The following is a 26,626-nucleotide window of genomic DNA, read 5'->3' as shown; positions in this document are numbered from 1 at the left end:
AAAATACTAACCAATTCCCAGTATAGCAGCAGTAGTAATAGTAATATTAATAACAAGCTACTGTTTGTGCAGTATTACAGATAACTTCCAAACCATAATAGAACTCCTACATTCCTCTTTTTTGCTTCAAAGTTCTATAAAAGTACATTAAATGTTGTATTAAGTGACTTTTCTCTTTAATTTAATTTCAATCTTTAATTGTTTTCTTTTTACCTAATACATGCATGCACAATTATTTTATTTACAATTTCAGTATATTCAAATATTTACCTTTTGCATGAATTTGTTGCTAAATGGGACAAAGACAGGAAATCTTATTTGTCTTTTAAATGAATTGCAACTTCAAAAACATTTACATATGGAAAAAGGGAACTGGCTGTTCCAAATCTGCTTTACTACGCAAACTAGTCTGTCTGTCTGTCTGTCTCTCTCTCTCTCTCTCTCTCTCTCTGTGTGTGTGTGTGTGTGTGTCTGATACTCTAGAAAGAGTATAAGTTCTAGATTTATTTATACAGATACATTCATTGAAAAGTATAGAACTCACAGTAGTGATAGTAATTGTAAAAAATGTATTACAGATAATTTGTAAAAAATGTATTACAGATAATTTGGGGACAATGTACTCCATGCACTCTAGTTTATATGATTGGCAATTTGATATTAGAATTTGTGGCTGTTAAAGCTTTTTTTTAACTTTCTGTAGTCTGCTCAAAATGTGTTATGAATGCTTTGCAAGAGCAATTTTTCATCCATTGAACTTTGATTTTTACCTAGCAAATAAATGAAAGCATATTGAAGTTTTTCATGATCTCCAGAGAAGAAAGCACTCATTTTAAGAATGTAATTCAGAAAATAAACTTAAAAATGGGCTGAAAATTATACAGTACAAATTTCTGCATAGATATCCAGAACTAAATCTCACTGCACTCAGCAGAACTTCGGCAGAACTTATTTCCAAGGAAATGTGGAACATCATAGTGTTTTAGAACTATGGTGATAATAAAATTTAAGTTCATCGCAACTAAGCTATTTTTCAGTCTAAATTGAAACTCAATTTATATATAAATCTGATCTAATTCCTTATAATTATCCACTCAAACATTTATTGTATTTTGGGCAAACTGGCCAATCTCTACTAAGAAGAATACTATAAATGGACATAACTCCAAGTCCCAAACTGTGAATACTCCAAACCAATGTGAACATTTTAACTCCCTGGAACATTCTACAACATACCACAATGTAGCAAATGCAAAACCAGGTTTTATTATGAAGCAGCATTAATTAGAAGCATCAACACCTTGTATTTACTCATGGATTAAACAGAAAGTGAGACTCACACTTTATGTGTTAACTAATTCTTCATTTCTGTGTTGTACTTGACTTCTTTTAATGGCCCTTTTAGGTAGTCCTTCCTTCATAAATCTCCAAAAAGCCCAGTTTTATGTCTATTATTCTTTCTTTAGGATTGTAGTCTGTGCTACTACTAAAATGATTTGTGATCTACAACAGCTTAGGTAATCAAGAAATCTGAAGCTCTTCTTTTAAAACCAGTTAATTCATTGCCTGATCAACACATGTTTAAATAATTGCATCTGACTTAATCCAATTCCACTATATTTCCTATAAAAGACTGGCATGTTCTGATCTATTGAGTATTGAAACCAGGTTGAATTAGAATCTGTGGAAGCGTAAACTTCAAGACCAGGTCTAGATCTCAGTTCTTAAAACTCTTCTGCAAACTTTTCTAAGCAGTCTTCCCAAAGTCGGGACAATCTCTGCTGATTGTCTATGGAGATTCTCAGTCATCCAGGTCATGGTTGACCCAAATGTGCTTTTTCACTGGATTTTCTTTTTTCTCTTTGAAGACGTTTCACTTCTCATCCAAGAAGCTTCTTCAGCTCTCTGCTGAGGTCACTTGATTTCTTTCTTCACGAGTTCTTCAAGTTTGCTTTGCTGACTGGCAGAAGACATGCTGTAAAACTTAGTGGATGAACAGCTTGTTTCAAAACTTGTTTTCCCTATTTTGGACGTGTGCTGATTTGACAGTTTTATTTTTGAATCTCAGTGAAGAAAATTACAGTAAATCTACTGCAATGGTTAGGAAAATCCCAGAAAGGATGAAAGGTTAAAAGCGGGAAGAGAATATATTAATACCCCCATTTCTTGACACAAGTCTTGGTCTATTCAGTTTTTTACACATGCAGCTAGAACTGACCCTGAGAAATTACATCAGTTGGGAAATTTGACTCATTTTCCAGTAGGTCTGAGGGATGTGAGTTTCTGTTCAAATGTGATAAGTTCTATTGACCTATTTGCTGGCCATTATCTTGCCCACGTGTGGACTTTCTTGGAACACAGACCATTGGCTGATCCCAACCAGGGGCGGGATACTGTGGCCCTTAAAAGTTGCTCCCCTGTTCACTTGCCTACAAGACAATCTTGATTTATCCCAGAGAGAGAACGGATAAGACAGATTTTTATTTTTTTTTAAAAAAAAAAATCTAAGAACACAGCCTTACTCAAGAAATAAAGATGAAACTTCAAATTATCTGCATGCTCTTCATTTTACTGAGTGCTGCCACCAGAAACCTCTGCGCATTCACAATTCAGGTAAGAACAAAATTATTAATATTATGCAAAAATTTTGCTTTCTAATTTCTTGAACATTTTCTTTCTCTACTGAAGTAGCTGCTGTTTTGCCACCTTCTTCTTCGGGCATTTCACTACTATTTCTTTAGTTTTAATTTCTTCTCGTCAGGTCCTTGAGCTTCCTTAATTGAGCTTCAGCTTCCTTTTAGCCAATGAAGCTTTGTTTTCTGGTTCTTCACTTTTCTCTGTCTTTCCATCCTTCTGTAGACCTGCTATCAGTTCTTGCTTCCTAGTCTGAGAAAGCCCATGGAAAACAATATCTCTGGAGATCTTCCTCTAACATTTATAAGAAGCCAGGAAGGCTGAAGGTTGCTGGAGAGAAGATTGTCAGGATGTTCCTACCTCTCAACTGTCTCATAATTAATGGACTTTTAATCATTCTAAGCTTTTCAAAAGCAGAGTTGCAGAGAGTTGTGGATGAAATTAAAGCTGGTCCTAGGGACTGCTAAAGGAGTTTTGGAGTTGGAGTATTGGGCCAGAACTGGGCAACATTGATTTCATGACCTCACTTGATTGTGGAGCTCACCAGATGATTTGGGGGGGGGGCATCTTGGGGGGAAGACACCATCTTTCACATGTGACCCTCTAAGTTCTCAAACAAAAGGTAGAAGACATACGAATGTGTAAAATTAAACAAAGAGACAACTTGATGGAGGATACTGGATGATCTTGGGTTGTAGCAAAATAGTAGGAGGAGATTCCTGAAGAAAACTCAGGCTAGAAGTACACTGAGTTGTTATAAAGTACTAGATACACTGAAAATCAAGATAGCTGAAGGTTAAAGGATAAAGGTTTTCTCCTGTTGTGTAGGTGACCAAAAAAGTGGCAGAGCAGAAAGAAAGATTCAACCTCCTTAATTGTTGCAGGGAACCCCAAATACATTGTTAACTCTTTCTGACGAATTAATGAAAAAGAGAAGAAATGGAGCAGGACTATCTGGTTTTCTATTATTGCTTCCATCCACCGGGCCAGCCTATCTAGACACAGACACTTGTTTTACTAGAGATTCCTCTATAATATGGACAAGAGAAATGTCTGGCAGGTCTACGTGGGCAGCCTGGAGAATGGGAAGATGGTAGGGTGTCACTTTGTGGACTCCATTCTGTACCTGTCTAATAGCAACTGGAGGTAGAGAAATGTCCAGAGAGATAAAACTGCAAGGGGAGACTAGCTGTGATATTTATTCCCATAAACTGCTCCATTTTCTTATGCTAGACCAGGGGTAGGCAACCTTGGCTCTTTTATGACTGGTGGACTTCAACTCCCAGAATTCCTGAGCCAGCATGGCTCAGCATGGAAACCTCTCCCTTTCACCTCAGCATGGCTGGCTCAGGAATTCTGGGAGTTGAAGTCCACGAGTCATAAAAGAGCCAAGGTTGCCTACCCCTGTGCTAGACCTAAGCTTCTCTTTGTTCTGGTTCCTACTCATGAAGCGGAGAAAGGCACCAACAGCATGGGGGATTAAATTTGGAATGAGATTATCATGTTCATCTCCAAAAGCCCTAACCTTGGCATCAGCCTTACCAGCATGGTTAGAACTACATACGTTGCCAGCATGGTTAGAATTACGAACAAATTACTGAAATGTGGCGTTGATGCCAAGTATGTCTGGTGACATGGCAGGCCTGCATTTAATGTAGATCAAGACTGGGCAATCTGCAGCTTAATTTCAAAATCCTTCAAACTGCTTGCTTGTGATGTACCCATTTCTCAGGAGATCAAGAAAAGAGGGAGGGAGGAAAGAAGGACCTTCCTTTCTTCGTTCCTTTGTTCCTTTGTTCCTTTGTTCCTTTGTTCCTTCCTTCCTTCCTTCCTTCCTTCCTTCCTTCCTTCCTTCCTGCCTTCCTGCCTGCCTTCCTGCCTGCCTGCCTGCCTGCCTTGCCTTGCCTTGCCTTCCTTTTCACCTTGTCCCATTATTAATTTAAATTCTTCTGGGGGAATGTGACCCTTAAGAGAATTATACCCCTGTTCTCCTAATTTTAAAGATTGGGGCACCTAAGGTCTAGGACAGGAGTAGGCAACCTTGGCTCTTTTATGATTCGTGGACTTCAACTCCCAGAATTCCTGAGCCAGCTATGCTGAGGGGAAAGGGAGAGGTTTCCAAGCTGAGCCATGCTGGCTCAGGAATTCTGGGAGTTGAAGTCCACCAGTCATGAAGGGGCCATAGTTCCCCCATGCTGGCTCAGGAATTCTGGGAGTTGAAATCCACGAGTCATAAAAGAGCCAAGGTTGCCTACCCCTGGTCTAGGAAGCCAAATTCATACACCTTGCTTAAGCTTCAACTCAAAAATCTTCACAAAATGACACAACATGCAATGTCTAAAGTCTAAACAAACAACTCTTAAGTTCATAATCTAAGACAGTAGCTGGTTCTCCCACAGCAAGCTGGACCGCAGGCTAGCCAACTTCATCTTAACTGAATCTAGGATGTTCTGTGAACAGGGTGATCAAAGGCTATTTTTGACATATCTTTTCCTCTTTGACAATGGAAGATTTGAAAGGAATGTTTTTTGTTTCCTTCTCTTTACAGAGAGATGTCCAGAAAGACTTGGCCAGTTTGGACACCTACAAAACAGAAACCACGGGACTGCAGGTGAGACCAATGTCTGAGTAATGCTTGTAATATTCCATAATCGAGCAGAATGGTGAAGACATTTGTGCAATTCATTCAAAATACAAATTTGCAGTCTTACATTCTGAACTTTGCAACTGTAGGGAGGAGACTAAGCTGCAACTTCTATCCTACTTTTGTTTTGGTTTCTTTCACAATTATAATCTGTTTTTTTAAATCAATTAGTAAGATTAACCTAGACACTCAGATTGATATACTAGGAATTTTGAAAGCACACTGGTGGCAACCTTTCTTAGAAAAGACCACTTAAAAGTCCTACTTGTCTTGTCCAGAGCCATGTCAGGTTATGTTTTCTTCAAGTTTAGTCATTAAGCGATTCTACAAGATGTAGCTCTGTGACTCTCTTCTAACCTCATGCCCTCCAGATGTTCTTCATTATAAGCCCCTCATTTTCCTTCTCCATCCTCCTTAGGTGTTAGTTGACAGCTCTCAGAATCCCTAGCAACTATGGCCATTGGACATTAGATACCCGCACACAGGACTTTACTCCATCCACACCAAACTAAGATCAATTGACTGCCTTGCTGTTCCTACATTGATGATGCAATCACATTTCAAGAAGCTTCATGTTAAGAGCAAATACAAGAGTCACACTTCAATGGCAGGCTGTCAAAAATCTACGTTATAAAGCAAACAACCCTGCCAGATCAGAATATCGGCTTTTCTAGCCAGCATTCTGGGACTCAGAGTTGCCAACTTTGTGATTTTGGAACTCACAAGTTTGCCCTGAAGGATATGGTCCCCCCCCCTTCCACTGCCATTTCCCAGCAAAGGTGTTTAAGGCTTGTTTCAGGAGCTAGGAGACATCCATTAGGATTAGAAGCCATTACTGGTCTGGTCTTCTGCTCAAGCCATTCTAACTGGCACCCATTACCACAGCTACTGGTAGCTAATTCCATGTTCTAAGTATGTTGCATTCTGGTCTTGTTGTAACTTCTCCTTCTGAAATCCAAACTTGTGCATGCACGGAGAGTAAATTCTTTGTATTTCTCCCCACAGGCATTGTTAGGAAGACCCAAGCGTCACGTCAGTCACATAGCGCTGTGCAGATATTGCTGGGACTGTTGTGGAAACAAGGGTTTTGGCTACTGCTGTCGGACATGAAGAGGACATGTCCTACTGCTATGGAGATGCCTCTCTCCTTGTAGAAATGACCACCTCAAAAAAAACCTCCTCACATTGATCTCCAGGTCTCCTGATACATTTTCCTTATTTATTAGTTTGACAATATTTGGTGTTTTTGTTTTGCTTGATGTTCTTGTCAGTTCTTGAGAATTAAACATATTTTTATCTCATATGTCCTGTTACGGATTTGTGATTCTCTACCTCTGGTTGATATTTTCCTGCCTAAGTTCTGGCCTTCCCAAATATGGCAAACCACAGATCACCTGATTAGCCTGATCTTGAGGGCTGTGATGACTCAACAGAAAGGTATAAAAAACCCCATATAATTTTGAATCAAGCCATGGAATCTACTCAGCCAACAAGGATATATGTAGACCAGGGGTCTTCAAACTTGGCCCTTTTATGACTTGTGGACTTCACTTCCCAGAATTCCTCAGCCAGTGTGCCTGGCTGAGGAATTCTGGGAGTTGAAGTCCACAAGTCATAAAAGGGCCAAGTTTGAAGACCCCTGATGTAGACCCTCTTCCTATCCATTCCTTTTTGCCCTGCAACTCTGCTTTAAACATCTGCATGGAAGGCAAACATGGTACAGATTTTCTATGTAGTGTAGGGTCAGCTAGCTCTTCAAGACACAGGAACCCAGTGAGGTGATGATGACCACCCTACGATCAGCATTTTAAAAACTGGAATATCATACAATCATCCACAAAAATCTCCAGACTGATAAAACATCAGCAACACACGTTAAGTACAAAAATTTATAATCTGAAAGCCTGAGAGTCAAATCCACTAATTCATTTGGCTCAGAACAGAAGGAACATTTTGAGTTTCAGGGGAAAAAAAAGAGGATAGTTGTAGTGGTGGTAAAAGAATTACATTTCCCTAAGTTTCAACAAGTAGATCTGGTAGCTAGTTTGAGTGATCAATAATGTTTCCCCCAGGAAGATGTATGTCAGGAAGGGAGTTAATGTTATCAATATTTCCATTAAAGCCTTGGTAATTCAGCCCTAATCAGGCAAGATGCCTTTCCTTTAACTTACTGGTTAATCCTCACTTAATGACAGTACTTGGGACACATAATGACAGCTATGGTAACAACAATGGTACTTAGGACCCATTACTATGACTAAGTCAATCCCGTATGGTTATTATGTGCAATGTTGTGGTCGCCATTTGACTTCCTGCTGGCTTCCCCATTGACTTGCTTGTAACCGTTGGCATGTTGTGAAAACCAGAACTTCAAGGACCAGTCACTAGTCCCACTTATTCAGTGCTGTGGTAACTTCAAATGGTCACTGAACGAGTCATTACGTGAGGACTACCCATAGCAGGAATGATCCTAGTAGCAGGGAGAGTTTACAATAATAATATCCCCCAGGGACTTTGGAGAGATATTCCTTGATAAAAGGATTCCCACAAATTTCTTCATTTCAATATTCTAATTGCAGTTATGCCTTGCCAAGTCTTCTACCCATTCACTGTCCGGGGAGGAGATGCTGGTTGGGTGAACCTACGGGTGTGAGTGGGGATTTCCCAGGAGAGTCCATGACCATCTAGATCAAACATGTCAAACACAAAGCCCGGGGCCCAGATGCGGCCAGTGAAGTGGTTTTATGTGGCCCACAAAGCCATCCTGGAAACAGTGAGGGAACAGCCCCCGCTGCCTTGGCCCTGGCCCAGGCCGGCCGGGAGCCAATGTACAATTTTGTGGTGGCCATCTATGCTTAAATGCATTCAGTCTTAGCTCCACAAGGCCGTCTGGAAACAGCGAGGAACCAGCCCCTGCCGTGTCGGCCTCGCCCCCTGGGTGCATGCTGGGGAGGTGCCACCCTTTGTGAGGAATGAAGAAATGGACCATTGCCTGGAAGTGGCCAGCAAATGGCCCTCGCCTACTTTATATATCTGGTTTGATGGGCTCTGCCCTGGTCCCACCCCCTTCTGCCAGATATCCTCAGATCTGTCCCACTCCCGCCCAGGCCCCCACAGGCACCCTTGATGAGAATGATGTAGAGCTGGCCATGCCAACCCAGTAGGCCGCACCCACCCAGTAGGCCCTACCCATCCGGCCCCCCAAGGGCAACCACAATGCTGATGCGGCCCTCAATGAAATTGAGTTTGACACCCCTGATCTAGAAGTTGCTGGATTATACCTCCCTGCAACTCTAACCTATGGCCATGTTGGCTAGACTGCTGGGAGTTGTAGTTCAGAGGTATTTGTAAAAGGGTCAGAGGTCCCCCCACCCACCCCGTGCATCTAGCACTTGTTACACAGGAGCGCTCAAGATCTTTTGCCCATGTTGGATCAGATGTTGGAGTAGAGTTGATCAGAGCCAAAAGGAAAGTGCCAGTCGCTTATCCCAAAATATCCAGTGGTCCTTTCTGTTGATATATTCTCATAATCTTCTGGCATCTCCATATTCTCATAGGCCTTGCTGGTGCTTAATTCCTTTAAAAATGTAGAAGAAACCAGAGGAAAGACTTGAGTTCAAACGACTTAATAAAAATAGTTAAACTTTATGTTTTAAGGGCCTTACACTATCTGGAAGGGTCTGCAGGAGGGAATGATGGCAAATTATGAAATAAACAGCAAGACTTGGACCCCAATGTGAAAGACCAAGGTTCGCATCATGATGTTGTGACATGATGCAAACCTTTCCTCATTTTTGAATAGTTCCTGTTTGTACCAGACTCCTGTGGAAGAGGGACTAGCCAACATTTATTCTTTGAGTAAATATTATTACCGTACAACTTAGATGTAAAACCTAATAGTTCCAAACCATCATTTGTGACAATACCAGGGTTGGTCCATGAAGCAGATGCCCAAACAGAACAAACGATTTGGGTGACACATTGTCAGGTTAACAAATCTCTTTAGACTGTTGGCATACTTTTGATTTAATTTTAGGTTTTCACAAATGTCATCTAGGAGGATCTGTGCACCAGATCCTGTCTAAGAGCACCGGGTTGCTATCTCAGATTATGTTTTGATGATGATGTAATAGTCTGCATAAGTGTTTTTCAAAAGTGGCCACATTAAGATGTGTGAACTTTAATTCCCCACATTTATTTATTTACTTTGTCATATTTAAGAACTGCCCATCTCCCTCCCTCGCACGTTTAGCAGAATTCTGGGAGTTGAAGCCCGCACATCTTCATGTTCCCAAGTTTGAAAAACACTGGCCTGCATGAAGAAAAAGGATGGGGACGATTAATTCAGCAAGAGTTGGCAACCTGAATCCTTGCAGACGTTGCTGAACTACAACTCAAACCATCATTCATCACTGGCTATGCTGTCTTGGGGTTCTGGAAACTGAAAGTCCATGTATCTGGATAGCATTGGGTGAACTTAATAGATGTGGATAGGGATTTTCCAGGAGAATCCATGACCACCTAGATCAGTGATGGCGAACCTTTTAGAGACCGAGTGCCCAAATTGCAACCCAAAACCCACTTATGCATTGTCAGGTGCCGGGTGGGTGTGGCCCATTGGCTGGGCGTGGCCCATTGGCTGGGCGTGGCCCATTGGAAGGGCGTGGCCCATTGGGTGAGCATGGCTGCGGTGGTGACGGCAGACTGGGTGGGACTAAAAAGTTCAATAAATCAATTCCAACTTTGCAAGATCGTTTTTTTCCCTGTGAGAAGTTGAAATTGACTGATTGATTGAACCTTTTTTTTTTTTTGCACACAGCGGCGGAGGCCTAAGCGAAAAGGTTTTATAAAAACCAGCTGAAGGCCTAGGACTGGGGCGACGGCGCATGTGCCCACAGAGAGGGCTCTGAGTGCCGCCTCTGGCACCCGTGCCATAGGTTCGCCACCACTGACCTAGATATTGTTGGATTATACCTCCCTGAAACTCTAACCTATGGCTGTGTTGGTTGGACTTGTTGGTTGGGACTTGTAGTTCAGAAATATTTAGAAGTGGGTCAGAGGTTCCCCATGCATCTAGCAAGTGTTATGTAAGCCCTTGTTTCACAGAAGATGCTGCTATTCTCAGGTGCCCCCAGGTTGCTTCATACATTATCAGCAGCTTGGCTTCCTGGAACATTGGGTTTGTTGCCCATGTTGAGTTGCTCCTCCTCCTTATCTTCAGATGGCTTTTTTGTGTTAAGGTAAATCATTTCTTCTCCGTTGCCATGTAGCCTGGGGTTTTCCTCTTGTTCCTCTTCTTTCTCCCCTTGTTTCTTCTTCTTTTTCTGACTGGCCAAAGAAATATCATAAAAATAAAAGAAGGAAATTACCACCGGGGAATAAGATAAAAAGACAACGAAGGAAAAATATGGCAGGCAAAGCATTTCTGAGTGCATCAGTAGTAAAAAATATAGGAGCAAAGACCCCTGAAAAGATTGATCAGCTTTTCGAAAATTATCTTAAAATTTGAAGGCACACGCTAGATATATCCAAAGCAACGTTTGGTTAGTTTGATTGAGACCATTTCCCCATTAGTGAGTTATAGCATCTTGTAACACAACAGAATAACAGAGTTGGAAGGGACCTTGGAGGGCTTCTAGTCCAGCCCCCTGCTCAAGCAGGAAACCCCATACCATTTCAGACAAATGGTTGTCCAGTCTCTTCTTAAAAAACCTCCAGTGTTGGAGTACCCACAACTCCTGAAGGCAAGTTGTTCCACTGATTAATTATTCTAACTATTAGGACATTTCTCCTTAGTTCTAAGTTGGGCTCTCTCCTTGAATGCCATCTTCATAGCATCACCCAGCTCAGAGGCATCCTCAGGGGAGCCATGCCAGGGTGGGGCGAATGATGAAAGCAGCTCTGTCATTTGTGCACCTGTGGCATGACATCACACACAGGCAGGCAGGGGAATTCACTGGAGAAAGCAATTATGTTTGGAAGAGTTAGCGGTAAAAGGGAACCAGGCCATCCAAGAATAGAGTGGCTGGACACCATCAAAGCTGGACACCAGCCGGAGCATAGAACAACTCAAAGGAGTACTGCAAGATTTGAGGACGTGGAGACCTGGCCCATATAATTCCCAAGAGTCAGACACAACTGAATCATCACCATGAAAGGGGAGAGGCTTTCTTGACAATAGTGTGGAGCTAATTATGCTACAGGATGACGCTACTTTTGTCATTTTGATGAAAGCATCAGTTGCTGTGGAAAGCTCTGGCCCATAAAGCCTAAAGGGCCATAAAATCTGCTCCTTGACTGTTATTTTGGTATGGTGATGGTTGGTATGACGATGGTGAGGACACCTCCCCAAAGCTGCATGACTATAGTTGGAACTGACTGATTTGGAGGAGGAAACCCCTGAGTTTGGTTGATAGGAGTTGGTATCTTCCAATGACTCTCTGACTAACTAACTTACTTTAACTGAGGAAGCTGCTCGGATGAGCAGGGAAATGTCTCAACTAACAAAAATTGGTCCAGTTGCCGTGATTCAACCTTCAGACACCTTTGACTGAAGGATTGAGAATCTTTATCGGCAGATCTGACCGATCCTTTATGCTTCTTACCTGCTTACTGTCACTTTGTAAACCAAAATTCCCAGCAAGGTGAAGAGGACCAGCCCTGCAGCAGCTCCCCCCAATCCAATGAGCAAAAGGGTGAGGTTCCCTGCAAAAAGAGAGACACGGGCAAAGAAGCAGTCAACAGCCAGTTTGAGCCAGACATACTTAAAAAACCAGGAATCCAGTTTGCAAAACTTTTCCCATGAGTGCATATCTAGGCTACAGTGGGTAGCCTTTGGCAGTGGGTTGGACTGCCGGCTTGTTGGTAGAGCCCCCAGCACCACCAGCACCATGTGGCAGATCCTCTAGTCCAGTGTTTCTCAATGTTGGCAACTTTAAGACCTGTGATCTTCGACGCCCAGCATGCTAGCTGAGGAATTCTGGGAGTTGAAGTCTTAAAGTTGCTAAGGTTGAGAAACACGGCTCTATCTTTGTGAAGTCAATTATGAGTATTTTCCAAATATGGAACTAGTCCTTCTTTTCTCTATTATGGTACATGTGTGCCTTTATTGACAGAGAGAGAGAGAGAGAGAGAGAGAGACAGACAGACAGACAGACAGACAGACAGACAGACAGAGTAGTTGTCTCTCCTTGCTCCTAGTCCAGGGGTAGGCAACCTTGGCTCTTTTATGACTCGTGGACTTCAACTCCTGGCTCAGGAATTCTGGGAGTTGAAGTCCACAAGTCATAAAAGAGCCAAGGTTGCCTACCCCTGTCCTAGTCCAACATCTTAACCGCTATACTCCTCAGGCTGTTCACTTATATGTCCATAGAGTTTTCTTTGGAACAGTAGGGAAACTGTGGCCCATTGCTTTCTAGCCCATCTCCACCATCTCCACAGGTATCTCTGATTTAACTTTCCTTAGCCTTACCTGCCTTGATGGTGGGCAAGGTGATGTAGCTGGTCCCATGCTGATTGGTGGCCTTGCAGGATATCTGGGTAAAGTTAGATCCGGGCACCCTCAGAATGCCAACAATGGTTTGTTCCCAAGCGCTCAAGTCTGCTTGCAGTTCGGAGCTATTGAAATCTCCAGGAATGGTCTGGTTTAGAAGATTCCATTCAATTCTCGGAGGGGGGTTTCCCTCTGCCACACAGTAACAGGTGATAATCTCTTCAGTTCTTGAGACAGTACAGTTGCTTTCAGGCCAAATCACTGGCTTGTCTTAAAAATAAATAAATACATACATAGAAGGAATGGTTGCAAAGAAAGGAGAAAGCATCAGGCTAGGCTGGTGATGTCTGTCCCCTGGATTTGACACGTTGCTCCAAACAATTTCCAAGCTATCCTGTTGTGGTAGCTTTCTCAAATTGCCCTACAGGGCACACCACAGATTAGGCACAAAAAGCAAGTTTGTGGCCCAAACTTTATGAAGGATTTTTTTTTTTTAAAAAAAAAGAGATTTTACAACCTTTTTGTAGCAGTTGTTCAGTGAACATTGTGGCCGTTAAGCGAAAACTGTGGTCATTAAAGCAAGCCCATGGTTTGCTATGGGCCATTTTTGCCAAAACAAGCCTACAAGTAAAGGCCAGGTTTTGGCAAAACTGTCATAAAATGCAGTCACGTGGCTGCGGGATGCTGCTAACGGCTATAAGTGCAGCCTGGTTGCCTAGTGCTTGAAGTGTGGTGTGGTACGTGATAATGGAATTTCAACACCCCCTCCCCCAGATACATCCACCAGAACTTTGAATGGTCCCTAAGCAGAACCGGTAGCTAATTTTTGGTTGCCCAGGCCCAGAACGGACCTCCGGAAGCAACATCCACACAGAGAACCGGTTGTTCACCTATTTGAATCCTTCCTTCCTTCCTTCCTTTCTCCCTCCCTCCCTCCCTCCCTCCCTGTGGTAGGATTCAGGCAGTTCGCACCACTTTGGCAGAACCGGTAGCTAATTTTTTATTGCCCCGGCCCAGAATGGACTTCCGGAAGCAGCATCCACATGGAGAACCGGTTGTTCACCTATTTGATTCCTTCCTTCCTTCCTTCCTTCCTTCCTTCCTTCCTTCCTTCCTTCCTTCCTTCCTTCCTTCCTTCCTTCCTTCCTCCCTCCCTCCCTCCCTGTGGTAGGATTCAAGCAGTTCCTACCACTTTGGCAGAACCGGTAGCTAATTTTTTGTTGCCCAGGCCCAGAATGGACTTCCGGAAACGGCATCCACATAGAAAATATGTTGGCATGTTTATGTCAAGCGTAGGGTTTGCAAAGCTTTTATATTGAGCATATTGAGCCTTCATTAATCATGGGTGCAAAATAGACTGTCAATTAAAAATGGAAATAGGTTATCAGCCTGTGAGACGCTTTCCCTGTGAAATCCTCAGCATCTTCCACCCCCTAGCATTTTCCTCACTTGTATCCCAGACTGTGTTATGCATTGGCTGGTTTTTTTTTTTTTTTACTGTATATTAAAGGTTAATAAACGTGGAATTCATTTGATTCAGAGTATACACCTCTCCAACATGGTGAAATATGCCTTTAATTCTACTGCTTTTACATAAAAAGCCATGTTGCCTCTTGCCACAGTAGGTGGCAGCACCGAGCCAATTTTGAGCATTCTCAAAAAAAAAAAAAGTAAGCAGATTTAGATCTAGTTAGCTCAAAAAATGTAGCCTATCTTAGCATGAGCATCAGTGTCCATAGGGGGGCGCCAGAGGCCAGACTACACAAACCTTTGCCCACTACCAGCCCCACCTTATATATGTAAGATTTTGGAGCATGCATACAACATCACAACATATATATAAAATCACAGGGCTTGAGGCACAGTGCGGTGACACCTGAAATGTTGCTAACACAGTGCTTTTATTATCCCCCGTTACCACTACTAAGAGAAGAAGAGCAGCAGACAGGGAGAAAAAGGAATGGAATATGTACCAACGTCTACAGAAAAGTGTTTAGTAGAGCTTAGGGCAGGGGTCGGCAACCTTGGCTCTTTTATGACTCGTGGACTTCAACTCCCAGAATTCTTGAGCCAGCCATGCTGAGGGGAAAGGGAGAGGTTTCCATGCTGAGCCATGCTGGCTCAGGAATTCTGGGAGTTGAAGTCCACGAGTCATAAAAGAGCCAAGGTGGCCTACCCCTGGCTTAGGGTAACCAGATCAGGGCTCCAAATCTCTACAAGACCACTAGATGGTAGTAAAGAGTAGAGGTTTTTTTTTTTACTATCTCCCTTTGTTTCCATCTAGTGGTGATCTGCGGTTTTACAAATTGGATTTGGCACACGAACTAGGTAGCAAAAACCAAATAAAAACTAACTTGCCTTGCTGCCCACTTTCCAATCTCCACCTGATTGGTGGAATTTATTTATTTATTTATTTATTTATTATTCGAATTTATATCCCGCCCTTCTCCTTGCGGACTCAGGGCGGCTGACAATCGATTAAAAACACCACTAACAATTTCAAAATTAAAATTAATTAAAATGAAATATTTAAATTGTCTGATTAAAATGTAATTAAAAACCCCTCTAAAAACCCCTCTTAAAAATTGCCCTAGGCCAGTCCCGCTTGTTGGAATAGCCAATGCTTTTCAGAGTACAGAGTTCTGCCTTGTCACCTCCTAAACCAGCTGATTCAACTGCTCCTCCAAGCACAAATGGTTGATCGTCCTTGGACCAGCATTAAATATCGTCGGGAATGTGTACTCATAGGGGAATTGCTTACTAGCAGGGGTCCTCAACCTTGGCAACTTTAAGACTTATGGACTTCAATTCCCAGAATTCTGGGAGTTGAAGTCCACAAGTCTTAAAGTTGCCAAGGTTGAGGACCCCTGCCTTAAGGTCTCCTGATGTTGCTAACTTCCAATTCCCAGCAGGTCCAGCCATCCTAAATTGTGATAGAGAATGTTGGAGTGGGAGTTTCAGCAACTGCTCAAAGATTCTTTGCTTTTGAGGGTCAACTTTGTTGGCAGAAAATGCTGCTATTGCAGTGTTTCTCAAACCTGGCCACTGTAAGATGCATGGACTTCAACTTCCAGAATTTCCCAGCCAGCCCTGCTGGCTGGGGAATTCTGGGAGCTGAAGTCCATCCTTCTCAAAGTGGCCAAGGTTGAGCAACACTATACTAGTGAGTATCTGAGTGTAAAGGTTAAAGGTGTAGGAAATAACTTTGTTGAAAGAAAAGGTGCACCGGACAACCCAGTGGGAGGAGCTTGAATGATCACCTTTTCTAAGCTCTCAGGTGTTAAATGGGAAACACAAAAGACCTGAAAGAGAAAAAAACATGAAATGGTCCTCTCACACTCCACAGTTAGGTAAATAGGCGGCGAGTCGTCCCCCATGCCAAGATCATTTTCTGCCGCACAATGGTAGGGCTCCAAGTCTCTCCTGATGTCCTTCAGCTTCACCTCTGGTCCACCACCTGCTACCTTCAGTGGCGCCTTTTTTGGCCCAAAGAACCAGTGGTAGGTGATGGGTGGTGGGTTTCCATGGCTCTGACATCTCAGAGTGGCATCGTCTCCTTCTTTGAGCCTTGGATTCCCAATGATCAAGATAGTTGCATTTTTGGGAAGATCTGACAGAGAAAATCAGAAGGCAAGGAGGTTTGTTCAGACTGTGCTCACCGCACCTCCAAACACTGCCATCTTCTTCATCTCTTTTCCCTATTCCCCAGACCAAAAATAGGCTTCAGTGTCTACCAAGGCATCACATTGCAAAGGTGGTGGACCTTCAACTCCGAGCAGATGCAGCTGGTTTGGCCAATAAAGAAGTTGGTTGGGAGTTGTGGTGTGCTCTCAGTTGACTGGCTTTGCGCTATATCAGGGGTCTTCAAACTTGTCCCTTTTATGACTCATGGACTTCAACTCCCAGAAGTCCTCAGCCAGCGTGCCTGCCTGAGGAATTCTGGGAGTTGAAGTCCATGGGTCATAAAAGGGCCGAGTTTGAAGACCCCTGCCCTATATATTACTGAATCAATAAGGAACATGCAGATGGAGGTGAAGCCTTTGTAAAAACTCATTCAGGGTTTGCAATCATTGGGGAGCAATGTCTTCTCCTAAGTGTATTTTGGAGGGGAGGGATGAGTTGAAGTTCATGGGTCATAAAAGGGCCGAGTTTGAAGACCCCTGCCCTATATANCATTTGTGCACCTGTGGCATGACATCACACACAGGCAGGCAGGGGAATTCACTGGAGAAAGCAATTATGTTTGGAAGAGTTAGCGGTAAAAGGGAACCAGGCCATCCAAGAATAGAGTGGCTGGACACCATCAAAGCTGGACACCAGCCGGAGCATAGAACAACTCAAAGGAGTACTGCAAGATTTGAGGACGTGGAGAGACCTGGCCCATATAATTCCCAAGAGTCAGACACAACTGAATCATCACCATGAAAGGGGAGAGGCTTTCTTGACAATAGTGTGGAGCTAATTATGCTACAGGATGACGCTACTTTTGTCATTTTGATGAAAGCATCAGTTGCTGTGGAAAGCTCTGGCCCATAAAGCCTAAAGGGCCATACAATCTGCTCCTTGACTGTTATTTTGGTATGGCGATGGTTGGTATGACGATGGTGAGGACACCTCCCCAAAGCTGCATGACTATAGTTGGAACTGACTGATTTGGAGGAGGAAACCCCTGAGTTTGGTTGATAGGAGTTGGTATCTTCCAATGACTCTCTGACTAACTAACTTACTTTAACTGAGGAAGCTGCTCGGATGAGCAGCGAAACGTCTCAACTAACAAAAATTGCTCCGGTTGCCGTGATTCACCCTTCAGACACCTTTGCCTGAAGGATTGAGAATCTTCATCGGCAGATCTGACCGATCCTTTATGTGTCTTACCTGCTTACTGTCACTTTGTAAACCAAAATTCCCAGCAAGGTGAAGAGGACCAGCCCTGCAGCAGCTCCCCCCAATCCAATGAGCAAAAGGGTGAGGTTCCCTGCAAAAAGAGAGACATGGGCAAAGAAGCAGTGAACAGCCAGTTTGAGCCAGACATACTTAAAAAACCAGGAATCCAGTTTGCAAATCTTTTCCCATGAGTGCATATCTAGGCTACAGTGGGTAGCCTTTGGCAGTGGGTTGGACTGCCGGCTTGTTGGTAGAGCCCCCAGCACCACCAGCACCATGTGGCAGATCCTCTAATCCAGTGTTTCTCAATGTTGGCAACTTTAAGACCTGTGATCTTCGACGCCCAGCATGCTAGCTGAGGAATTCTGGGAGTTGAAGTCTTAAAGTTGCTAAGGTTGAGAAACACGGCTCTATCTTTGTGAAGTCAATTATGAATATTTTCCAAATATGGAACTAGTCCTTCTTTTCTCAATTACGGTACATGTGTGCCTTTATTGAGAGAGAGAGAGAGAGAGAGAGAGAGAGACAGACAGACAGACAGACAGACAGACAGAGGAGTTGTCTCTCCTTGCTCCTAGTCCAGGGGTAGGTAACCTTGGCTCTTTTATGACTCGTGGACTTCAACTCCTGGCTCCACGAGTCATAAAAGAGCCAAGGTTGCCTACCCCTGTCCTAGTCCAACATCTTAACCGCTATACTCCTCAGGCTGTTCACTTATATGTCCATAGAGTTTTCTTTGGAACAGTAGGGAAACTGTGGCCCATTGCTTTCTAGCCCATCTCCACCATCTCCACAGGTATCTCTGATTTAACTTTCCTTAGCCTTACCTGCCTTGATGGTGGGCAAGGTGATGTAGCTGGTCCCATGCTGATTGGTGGCCTTGCAGGATATCTGGGTAAAGTTAGATCCGGGCACCCTCAGAATGCCAACAATGGTTTGTTCCCAAGCGTTCAAGTCTGCTTGCAGTTCGGAGCTATTGAAATCTCCAGGAATGGTCTGGTTTAGAAGATTCCATTCAATTCTCGGAGGGGGGTTTCCCTCTGCCACACAGTAACAGGTGATAATCTCTTCAGTTCTTGAGACAGTACAGTTGCTTTCAGGCCAAATCACTGGCTTGTCTTAAAAATAAATAAATAAATACATACATAGAAGGAATGGTTGCAAAGAAAGGAGAAAGCATCAGGCTAGGCTGGTGATGTCTGTCCCCTGGATTTGACACGTTGCTCCAAACAATTTCCAAGCTATCCTGTTGTGGTAGCTTTCTCAAATTGCCCTACAGGGCACACCACAGATTAGGCACAAAAAGCAAGTTTGTGGCCCAAACTTTATGAAGGATTTTTTTTTTTTTAAAAAAAAGAGATTTTACAACCTTTTTGTAGCAGTTGTTCAGTGAACATTGTGGCCGTTAAGCGAAAACTGTGGTCATTAAAGCAAGCCCATGGTTTGTTATGGGCCATTTTTTGCCAAAACAAGCCTACAAGTAAAGGCCAGGTTTTGGCAGAACTGTCATAAAATGCAGTCACGTGGCTGCGGGATGCTGCTAACGGCTATAAGTGCAGCCTGGTTGCCTAGTGCTTGAAGTGTGGTGTGGTACGTGATAATGGAATTTCAACACCCACCCCCCCAGATAAATCTACCAGAACTTTGAATGGTCCCTAAGCAGAACCGGTAGCTAATTTTTGGTTGCCCAGGCCCAGAACGGACCTCCGGAAGCAGCATCCACACAGAGAACCGGTTGTTCACCTATTTGAATCCTTCCTTCCTTCCTTCCTTCCTTCCTTCCTTCCTTCCTTTCTCCCTCCCTCCTCTCCCTGTGGTAGGATTCAGGCAGTTCGCACCACTTTGGCAGAACCGGTAGCTAATTTTTTGTTGCCCAGGCCCAGAATGGACTTCCGGAAGCGGCATCCACACAGAGAACCAGTTTTTCACCTATTTGATTCCTTCCTTCCTTCCTTCCTTCCTTCCTTCCTTCCTTCCTTCCTTCCTCCCTCCCTCCCTCCCTCCTCTCCCTGTGGTAGGATTCAGGCAGTTCGCACCACTTTGGCAGAACCGGTAGCTAATTTTTTGTTGCCCAGGCCCAGAATGGACTTCCGGAAACGGCATCCACATAGATAACATGTTGGCATGTTTATGTCAAGCGTAGGGTTTGCAACGCTTTTATATTGAGCATATTGAGCCTTCATTAATCATGGGTGCAAAATAGACTGTCAATTAAAAATGTGTCAGGAAATAGGTTATCAGCCTGTGAGACGCTTTCCCTGTGAAATCCTCAGCATCTTCCACCCCCTAGCATTTTCCTCACTTGTATCCCAGACTGTGTTATGCATTGGCTGGTGTTTGTTTTTTTTACTGTATATTAAAGGTTAATAAACGTGGAATTCATTTGATTCAGAGTATACACCTCTCCAACATGGTGAAATATGCCTTTAATTCTACTGCTTTTACATAAAAAGCCATGTTGCCTCTTGCCACAGTAGGTGGCAGCACCGAGCTAATTTTGAGCATTCTCAAAAAAAAAAAAAGTAAGCAGATTTAGATCTAGTTAGCTCAAAAAATGTAGCCTATCTTAGCATGAGCATCAGTGTCCATAGGGGGGCGCCAGAGGCCAGACTACACAAACCTTTGCCCACTATCAGCCCCACCTTATATATATAAGATTTTGGAGCATGCATACAACATCACAACATATATATAAAATCACAGGGCTTGAGGCACAGTGCGGTGACACCTGAAATGTTGCTAACACAGTGCTTTTATTATCCCTGTTACCACTACTAAGCGAAGAAGAGCAGCAGACAGGGAGAAAAAAGAATGGAATACGTACCAACGTCTACAGAAAAGTGTTTAGTAGAGCTTAGGGCAGGGGTCGGCAACCTTGGCTCTTTTATGACTCGTGGACTTCAACTCCCAGAATTCTTGAGCCAGCCATGCTGAGGGGAAAGGGAGAGGTTTCCATGCTAAGCCATGCTGGCTCAGGAATTCTGGGAGTTGAAGTCCACGAGTCATAAAAGAGCCAAGGTGGCCTATCCCTGGCTTAGGGTAACCAGATCAGGGCTCCAAATCTCTACAAGACCACTAGATGGTAGTAAAGAGTAGAGGTTTTTTTTTTTTACTATCTCCCTTTGTTTCCATCTAGTGGTGATCTGCGGTTTTACAAATTGGATTTGGCACACGAACTAGGTAGCAAAAACCAAATAAAAACTAACTTGGCTTGCTGCCCACTTTCCAATCTCCACCTGATTGGTGGAATGCTTTTCAGAGCACAGAGTTCTGCCTTGTCACCTCCTAAACCAGCTGATTCAACTGCTCCTCCAAGCACAAATAGTTGATCGTCCTTGGACCAGCATTAAATATCGTCGGAAATGTGTACTCATAGGGGAATTGCTTACTAGCAGGGGTCCTCAACCTTGGCAACTTTAAGACTTATGGACTTCAATTCCCAGAATTCTGGGAGTTGAAGTCCACAAGTCTTAAAGTTGCCAAGGTTGAGGACCCCTGCCTTAAGGTCTCCTGATGTTGCTAACTTCCAATTCCCAGCAGGTCCAGCCATCCTAAATTGTGATAGAGAATGTTGTAGTGGGAGTTTCAGCAACTGCTCAAAGAGTCTTTGCTTTTGAGGGTCAACTTTGTTGGCAGAAAATGCTGCTATTGCAGTGTTTCTCAAACCTGGCCACTGTAAGATGCATGGACTTCAACTTCCAGAATTTCCCAGCCAGCCCTGCTGGCTGGGGAATTCTGGGAGCTGAAGTCCATCCTTCTCAAAGTGGCCAAGGTTGAGCAACACTATACTAGTGAGTATCTGAGTGTAAAGGTTAAAGGTGTAGGAAATAACTTTGTTGAAAGAAAAGGTGCACCGGACAACCCAGTGGGAGGAGCTTGAATGATCACCTTTTCTAAGCTCTCAGAAGGTGTTAAATGGGAAACACAAAAGACCTGAAAGAGAAAAAACATGAAATGGTCCTCTCACACTCCACAGTTAGGTAAATAGGCGGCGAGTCGTCCCCCATGCCAAGATCATTTTCTGCCGCACAATGGTAGGGCTCCAAGTCTCTCCTGATGTCCTTCAGCTTCAGCTCTGGTCCACCACCTGCTACCTTCAGTGGCGCCTTTTTTGGCCCAAAGAACCAGTGGTAGGTGATGGGTGGTGGGTTTCCATGGCTCTGACATCTCAGAGTGGCATCGTCTCCTTCTTTGAGCCTTGGATTCCCAATGATCAAGATAGTTGCATTTTTGGGAAGATCTGACAGAGAAAATCAGAAGGCAAGGAGGTTTGTTCAGACTGTGCTCACCGCACCTCCAAACACTGCCATCTTCTTCATCTCTTTTCCCTATTCCCCAGACCAAAAATAGGCTTCAGTGTCTACCAAGGCATCACATTGCAAAGGTGATGGACCTTCAACTCCGAGCAGATGCAGCTGGTTTGGCCAATAAAGAAGTTGGTTGGGAGTTGTGGTGTGCTCTCAGTTGACTGGCTTTGCGCTATATCAGGGGTCTTCAAACTTGGCCCTTTTATGACTCATGGACTTCAACTCCCAGAAGTCCTCAGCCAGCGTGCCTGCCTGAGGAATTCTGGGAGTTGAAGTCCATGGGTCATAAAAGGGCCGAGTTTGAAGACCCCTGCCCTATATATTACTGAATCAATAAGGAACATGCAGATGGAGGTGAAGCCTTTGTAAAAACTCATTCAGAGTTTGCAATCATTGGGGAGCAATGTCTTCTCCTAAGTGTATTTTGAAGGGGAGGGATGAGTTGAAGTCCATGGGTCATAAAAGGGCCGAGTTTGAAGACCCCTGCCCTATATATTACTGAATCAATAAGGAACATGCAGATGGAGGTGAAGCCTTTGTAAAAACTCATTCAGGGTTTGCAATCATTGGGGAGCAATGTCTTCTCCTAAGTGTGTTTTGGAGGGGAGGGATGAGCTTCTCCCCAAGAAATAAAAAAAAAATCCATCAATCAAGAAGAGAGCTGATCTACCCCCCAAGCTTATAAAGTACTTAGGAGGCATGGCTTGGCAGCACAAGGAAACAACAGCCAGCAACTTAATAGGCAGCCACCCACACCCCAATCTACATCTAAAAAAACTATACACAGCAGCCACCATATAAATACCACACACAGAACAGCCCAAAGCACACAGAGAAGTTCCCTTAGGATGGGCTCCAGCATGAATCCAAAAGCTCAGAAGACAAAATTTCTAGTTCCGGTGACTGACCCAGGTTGGATCCTGCATTAAAAAAATCCCTCCAAGCAAAATGTCAGAGGGAGATTCTTCTCTCCCCCTTTCAATCAACAGGAGGAGACAATCTCCTTGAAACTTTAGAAAAAAAGGAACAGAGTTGGAGCTAGAAAACTCTGGAGGAGGAAACAAGATGCAGATCTTCCCAATTATAGTTGATACTGCCCATTGTAGCTTTATTCTGATTGTCCTTTCCCAAGAGAAACCTAACAGATGTTGTCCCCCAAAGGTGGTTTTTCAAAAGGCGACTGGACTGTCTTTGTTTTTCCTTGAAGACATTTCACTTCTCATCCGACAACCGAAGAAGATTCTTGGATGAGAAATGAAATGTCTTCAAGGAAAAACAAAGGAAGTCCAGTTGCCTTTTGAAAAAGCACCTTCGGGACAACCATGACCTGGATGATTAAAAACCTCCATGGAGACCTAACAGATGTTAGACCCAATCAACAGCATTGGCATGGGCACCATGAATGTTTTAGACACCAAATTCTTGAATTCCCCAGCCCTACTAGAGCTTCCAAGCTTCTGGAAAATAAACATACCGATATAAGCATGACAGGTATTTCAGAATAAAACAGACCAGGTCAGGTGCCATTCCACTTCTGTGATTGGACACTTACACTGAACATTCAGGTTGATCCCACTGTAAATCTGTTGCTTGTTTGGAAAGGTTGCCGTGCATTGCAAGAATCTGCCGTGATCTTTGTGGGAAGGGATGTAGTTAAAACTCGATTCTGTCCGCCAGGATCCACCTGTCACATATTCTTGGGTTGTGATAGCCTTGCTTTCGTCTAGATTCCAGGTGAGGATAGGTGGAGACAAAGGACAGGTGTGCAGGACTGAACAAGACACCTGGGTGGGATCCCCTTCGGTCACTAGTCCCAGATCACTCAACTCCAGCTGGTTAGGGGCATCTGAGAAGGCATCCAAAGAGAGCAAATGAGTTGTAGGATAAATGGAGGCATTTATCATTTAGCCAGAATGACTACAGGTACTCCTGACTTATGACCACTTGTTTAGCAACTATTCAAAGTTACAACATGGGTGGAAAAAAGTGACTTATAACCAGCCTTCGCCTTTCGATCATTGCTGGTCACCATTTGCTTAAAATAGCAAAAAAAACAAGACTGTAAAATCAGGTGCGACTCATTTAACAACCACCCCACTTAGCAACAGATGGTCTGGTGTCAGCCGTAATCATACGTTGAGGACTACCTATATGAAGAAAAAGCTTTGCTATGGAAAATTGGGCTAAAATTCCTGTTAGTTTTAGTTCTCTTTTTTTTTAATGAAAGACATAAAAATGATTCAGACAATAAATATCATTTAGAGTACCTGAAATTTAAAATAAGCTTCAGACGTGCAATCTCTGCTAAAATAACCATGGATGCAGTTTTGGTTATGAAAGAGAGGGGTGAATTACAATTGCAACAACTTAAAGGGGACAATTGGAGCTGGTAGCTCCTCCCCTGATCACACCAGCAACAATATTGTGACTGAAGTGTGCTAGCTAGATTATAGATTCATGGCAAATATGAAGCTGGGAGAAGAAGAAAAAATACTTTAAAACTAAATAGCTAAATAGAGCTTAGTCTTACAAAACAACATTGCTTAATTGAAGGGACCCAAAGCAAACCGACTCTGGTAGAGCAGATGCAGCCGATTTTGGTCACCATATCACAAAAAAGATGTTGAGAGTTTGGAAAAAAAATCAGAGAAGAGCAACTAAGATGATCAAAGGCCTGGAGACTAAAACATAGGAAGAACAGCTGCAGGACTTGGGTTTGGCTAGTCTAAAGAAAAGAAGAAATAGGGGAGACATGATAGCAGTATTCCAGTATCTGAGGGGTGCCACAAGACAGAGGGGGGCACCAAAGCACCAGAGGGAAGGACGAGTAACAATGGTTGGAAACTGATCAAAGAGAGAAAAAACCTGGAATTAAGGAGAAACTTCCTGACAGTGAGGACAATCAACCAGTGGAACAGCTTATCCCCGGAAATCGTGGGTGCTTCATCACTGGAGATTTTTAAGAAGAGACTGGACATTCACCTGTCTGAGACAGTATAGATTCTCCTGCTTGAGTAGGGGGCTGGACTAGAAGGCCTCCAAGATCCCTTCCAGCTCTATTCTATTCTATTCTATTCTATTCTATTCTATTCTATTCTATTCTATTCTATTCTATTCTATTCTATTCTATTCTATTCTATATTTCTACTCTACTCTACTCTACTCTACTCTACTCTACTCTACTCTATTCTATTCGGCAGATAGTCCCTCAGCCACCTAACCCTATGTCCCTAGGGCTTTATGGGTAATAAACATCACCTTCAATCATATCTGGAAGCCAACTGGCAACCACTATAGCTTATGTAGAGGGGTATTACATGGGCAGAGCAAAGCTTGGCCATCGTTGCTAGAAGTGCCATGTTTTGGACTAGCTGTAGTTTTTGAGTGGTTTTCCCAAACAGCTCGGTATACAGCAAACTGCAACAGCCACCTGCAAAGTGACCAAGGCAGGAACAAATGCAATTGGCACACAGGTTGAACTTCTGCAAAGGTCTTTCTGGCCTCAGCTTCTCACCATTCCTCAAATTAATAGGGGTAGAAACCAGCTATTTATGCAACATCCTAACCAGGAAAAGATGTTCATCCTCAGAGGAGATCTTGGCACAAAGATGCACTAACCTGTTACCTCTACCTGGACTGTGACATCATGGAATCGATGATTGACCGAGCCAGGGTTGATCCAGACATAATATTTCATGGCATCCTCCATCTTTACCGGATTGATGCTGAGAGTACAGTTGCCCGTTTGCAGATTGCCCACTACTTTCGTTCGTCCCTGGTAGGCTGGTAGGACATTGCTTGGCGTTCTGCTGTTGTAGACTTCAGGGTAGCTCCAGAAATGGTACTGGTACCAAACCACACTGCTGTCCCAAGAATCCCATGAATCTGGGAAGGTGAAGGAACATGGGATGACCACACAGGATCCTTTTAGGGCTTGGATGGAGCTGGGCAGGGTGGAGCTCCAGGTTGCAGAGACAGGGCTGTCAAAGAGAACTGGAGAAAAGTTGGGGAGGGGAGGTTAAAAAAAGGGAGAGGGGTTTCAACTGGAGCTAAGATACCCCTTGGCCCTTGAAGAACATCCCTCGCCCTCTGAAGGGAACCAACTGTGATGAACCCTAGTTCTTCTGATTCTAGAGAAGTTGGGGAAGGTGAGATGCACATTAAAGGAAGCATCCTGATGGAACAGATGGAACATCTATCTAGTCCACCATTTGGTTGACAGAATTGTCAATTCACTGCTTATGGAATCCTTCAAGCAGGACCTAAACATGATGGCCACTTACGTTGTCCAGAAGAGCACTTTGTCCTGATGCTTTATTACAGAACTTACCTAGGAGGAATGTCAGAGGCAGATGTTGGCTGGACGGTTTCATGTTGCAAAGTCTCTTTGAAGTTACAACCCGGAGATTGCCTCAAGGGTGGGGAACGGCAATTCCTTGTTCTGGTCTTCTCTGTCATGCACAATCAAACTCTCCAATGGAAAAATTGATTGGAAGAGAAAGAGTGGGAAAGCTGAAGGAGATGAATCAGAAACCAAAGTTGAGACTTTAGTAGAAGGTTATTTTAAATGTTGGTCATGGCCAAATACTGAGGAAAAAAACCCACATTCTATGCATTCTGAAAGACATCGTGATAGATGAAAAAAAAATTCCGCTGTCTGAAAAT

The 26,626-nt window shown here is 43.5% G+C and overlaps 2 protein-coding genes across 2 annotated transcripts; one reads left to right on the top strand and one right to left on the bottom strand.

The window, feature by feature from the left end:
• Positions 1 to 2,349: 2,349 nt before the first annotated feature.
• LOC107288704 (hepcidin) lies at positions 2,350 to 6,570 on the top strand. The gene is made up of 3 exons (XM_015817344.1): positions 2,350 to 2,613; positions 5,183 to 5,245; positions 6,284 to 6,570. The coding sequence occupies exons 1-3, from the start codon at positions 2,536 to 2,538 to the stop codon at positions 6,386 to 6,388; spliced, it is 246 nt and encodes an 81-aa protein (XP_015672830.1). The 5' UTR covers positions 2,350 to 2,535; the 3' UTR covers positions 6,389 to 6,570.
• A 2,141-nt stretch (positions 6,571 to 8,711) lies between these two features.
• LOC107288702 (myelin-associated glycoprotein-like) lies at positions 8,712 to 26,334 on the bottom strand. Its single transcript, XM_029284420.1, has 8 exons — positions 26,292 to 26,334; positions 25,580 to 25,954; positions 23,514 to 23,807; positions 16,108 to 16,380; positions 12,750 to 13,040; positions 11,892 to 11,983; positions 10,426 to 10,602; positions 8,712 to 8,855 (listed from the first exon to the last, which is right to left on the bottom strand). Exons 1-8 carry the CDS (start codon positions 26,332 to 26,334, stop codon positions 8,712 to 8,714), a joined length of 1,689 nt encoding a protein of 562 aa, XP_029140253.1.
• Positions 26,335 to 26,626: the final 292 nt, after the last annotated feature.

Source organism: Protobothrops mucrosquamatus, unplaced genomic scaffold (assembly GCF_001527695.2).
Source record: "Protobothrops mucrosquamatus isolate PMUCROS unplaced genomic scaffold, P.Mucros_1.0 scaffold575, whole genome shotgun sequence".
NCBI classification, from domain to species: Eukaryota; Metazoa; Chordata; class Lepidosauria; order Squamata; family Viperidae; genus Protobothrops; species Protobothrops mucrosquamatus.
The sequence above is the reverse complement of the archived record's forward strand: the minus strand, read 5'-3'. Positions and strand labels throughout refer to the sequence as shown.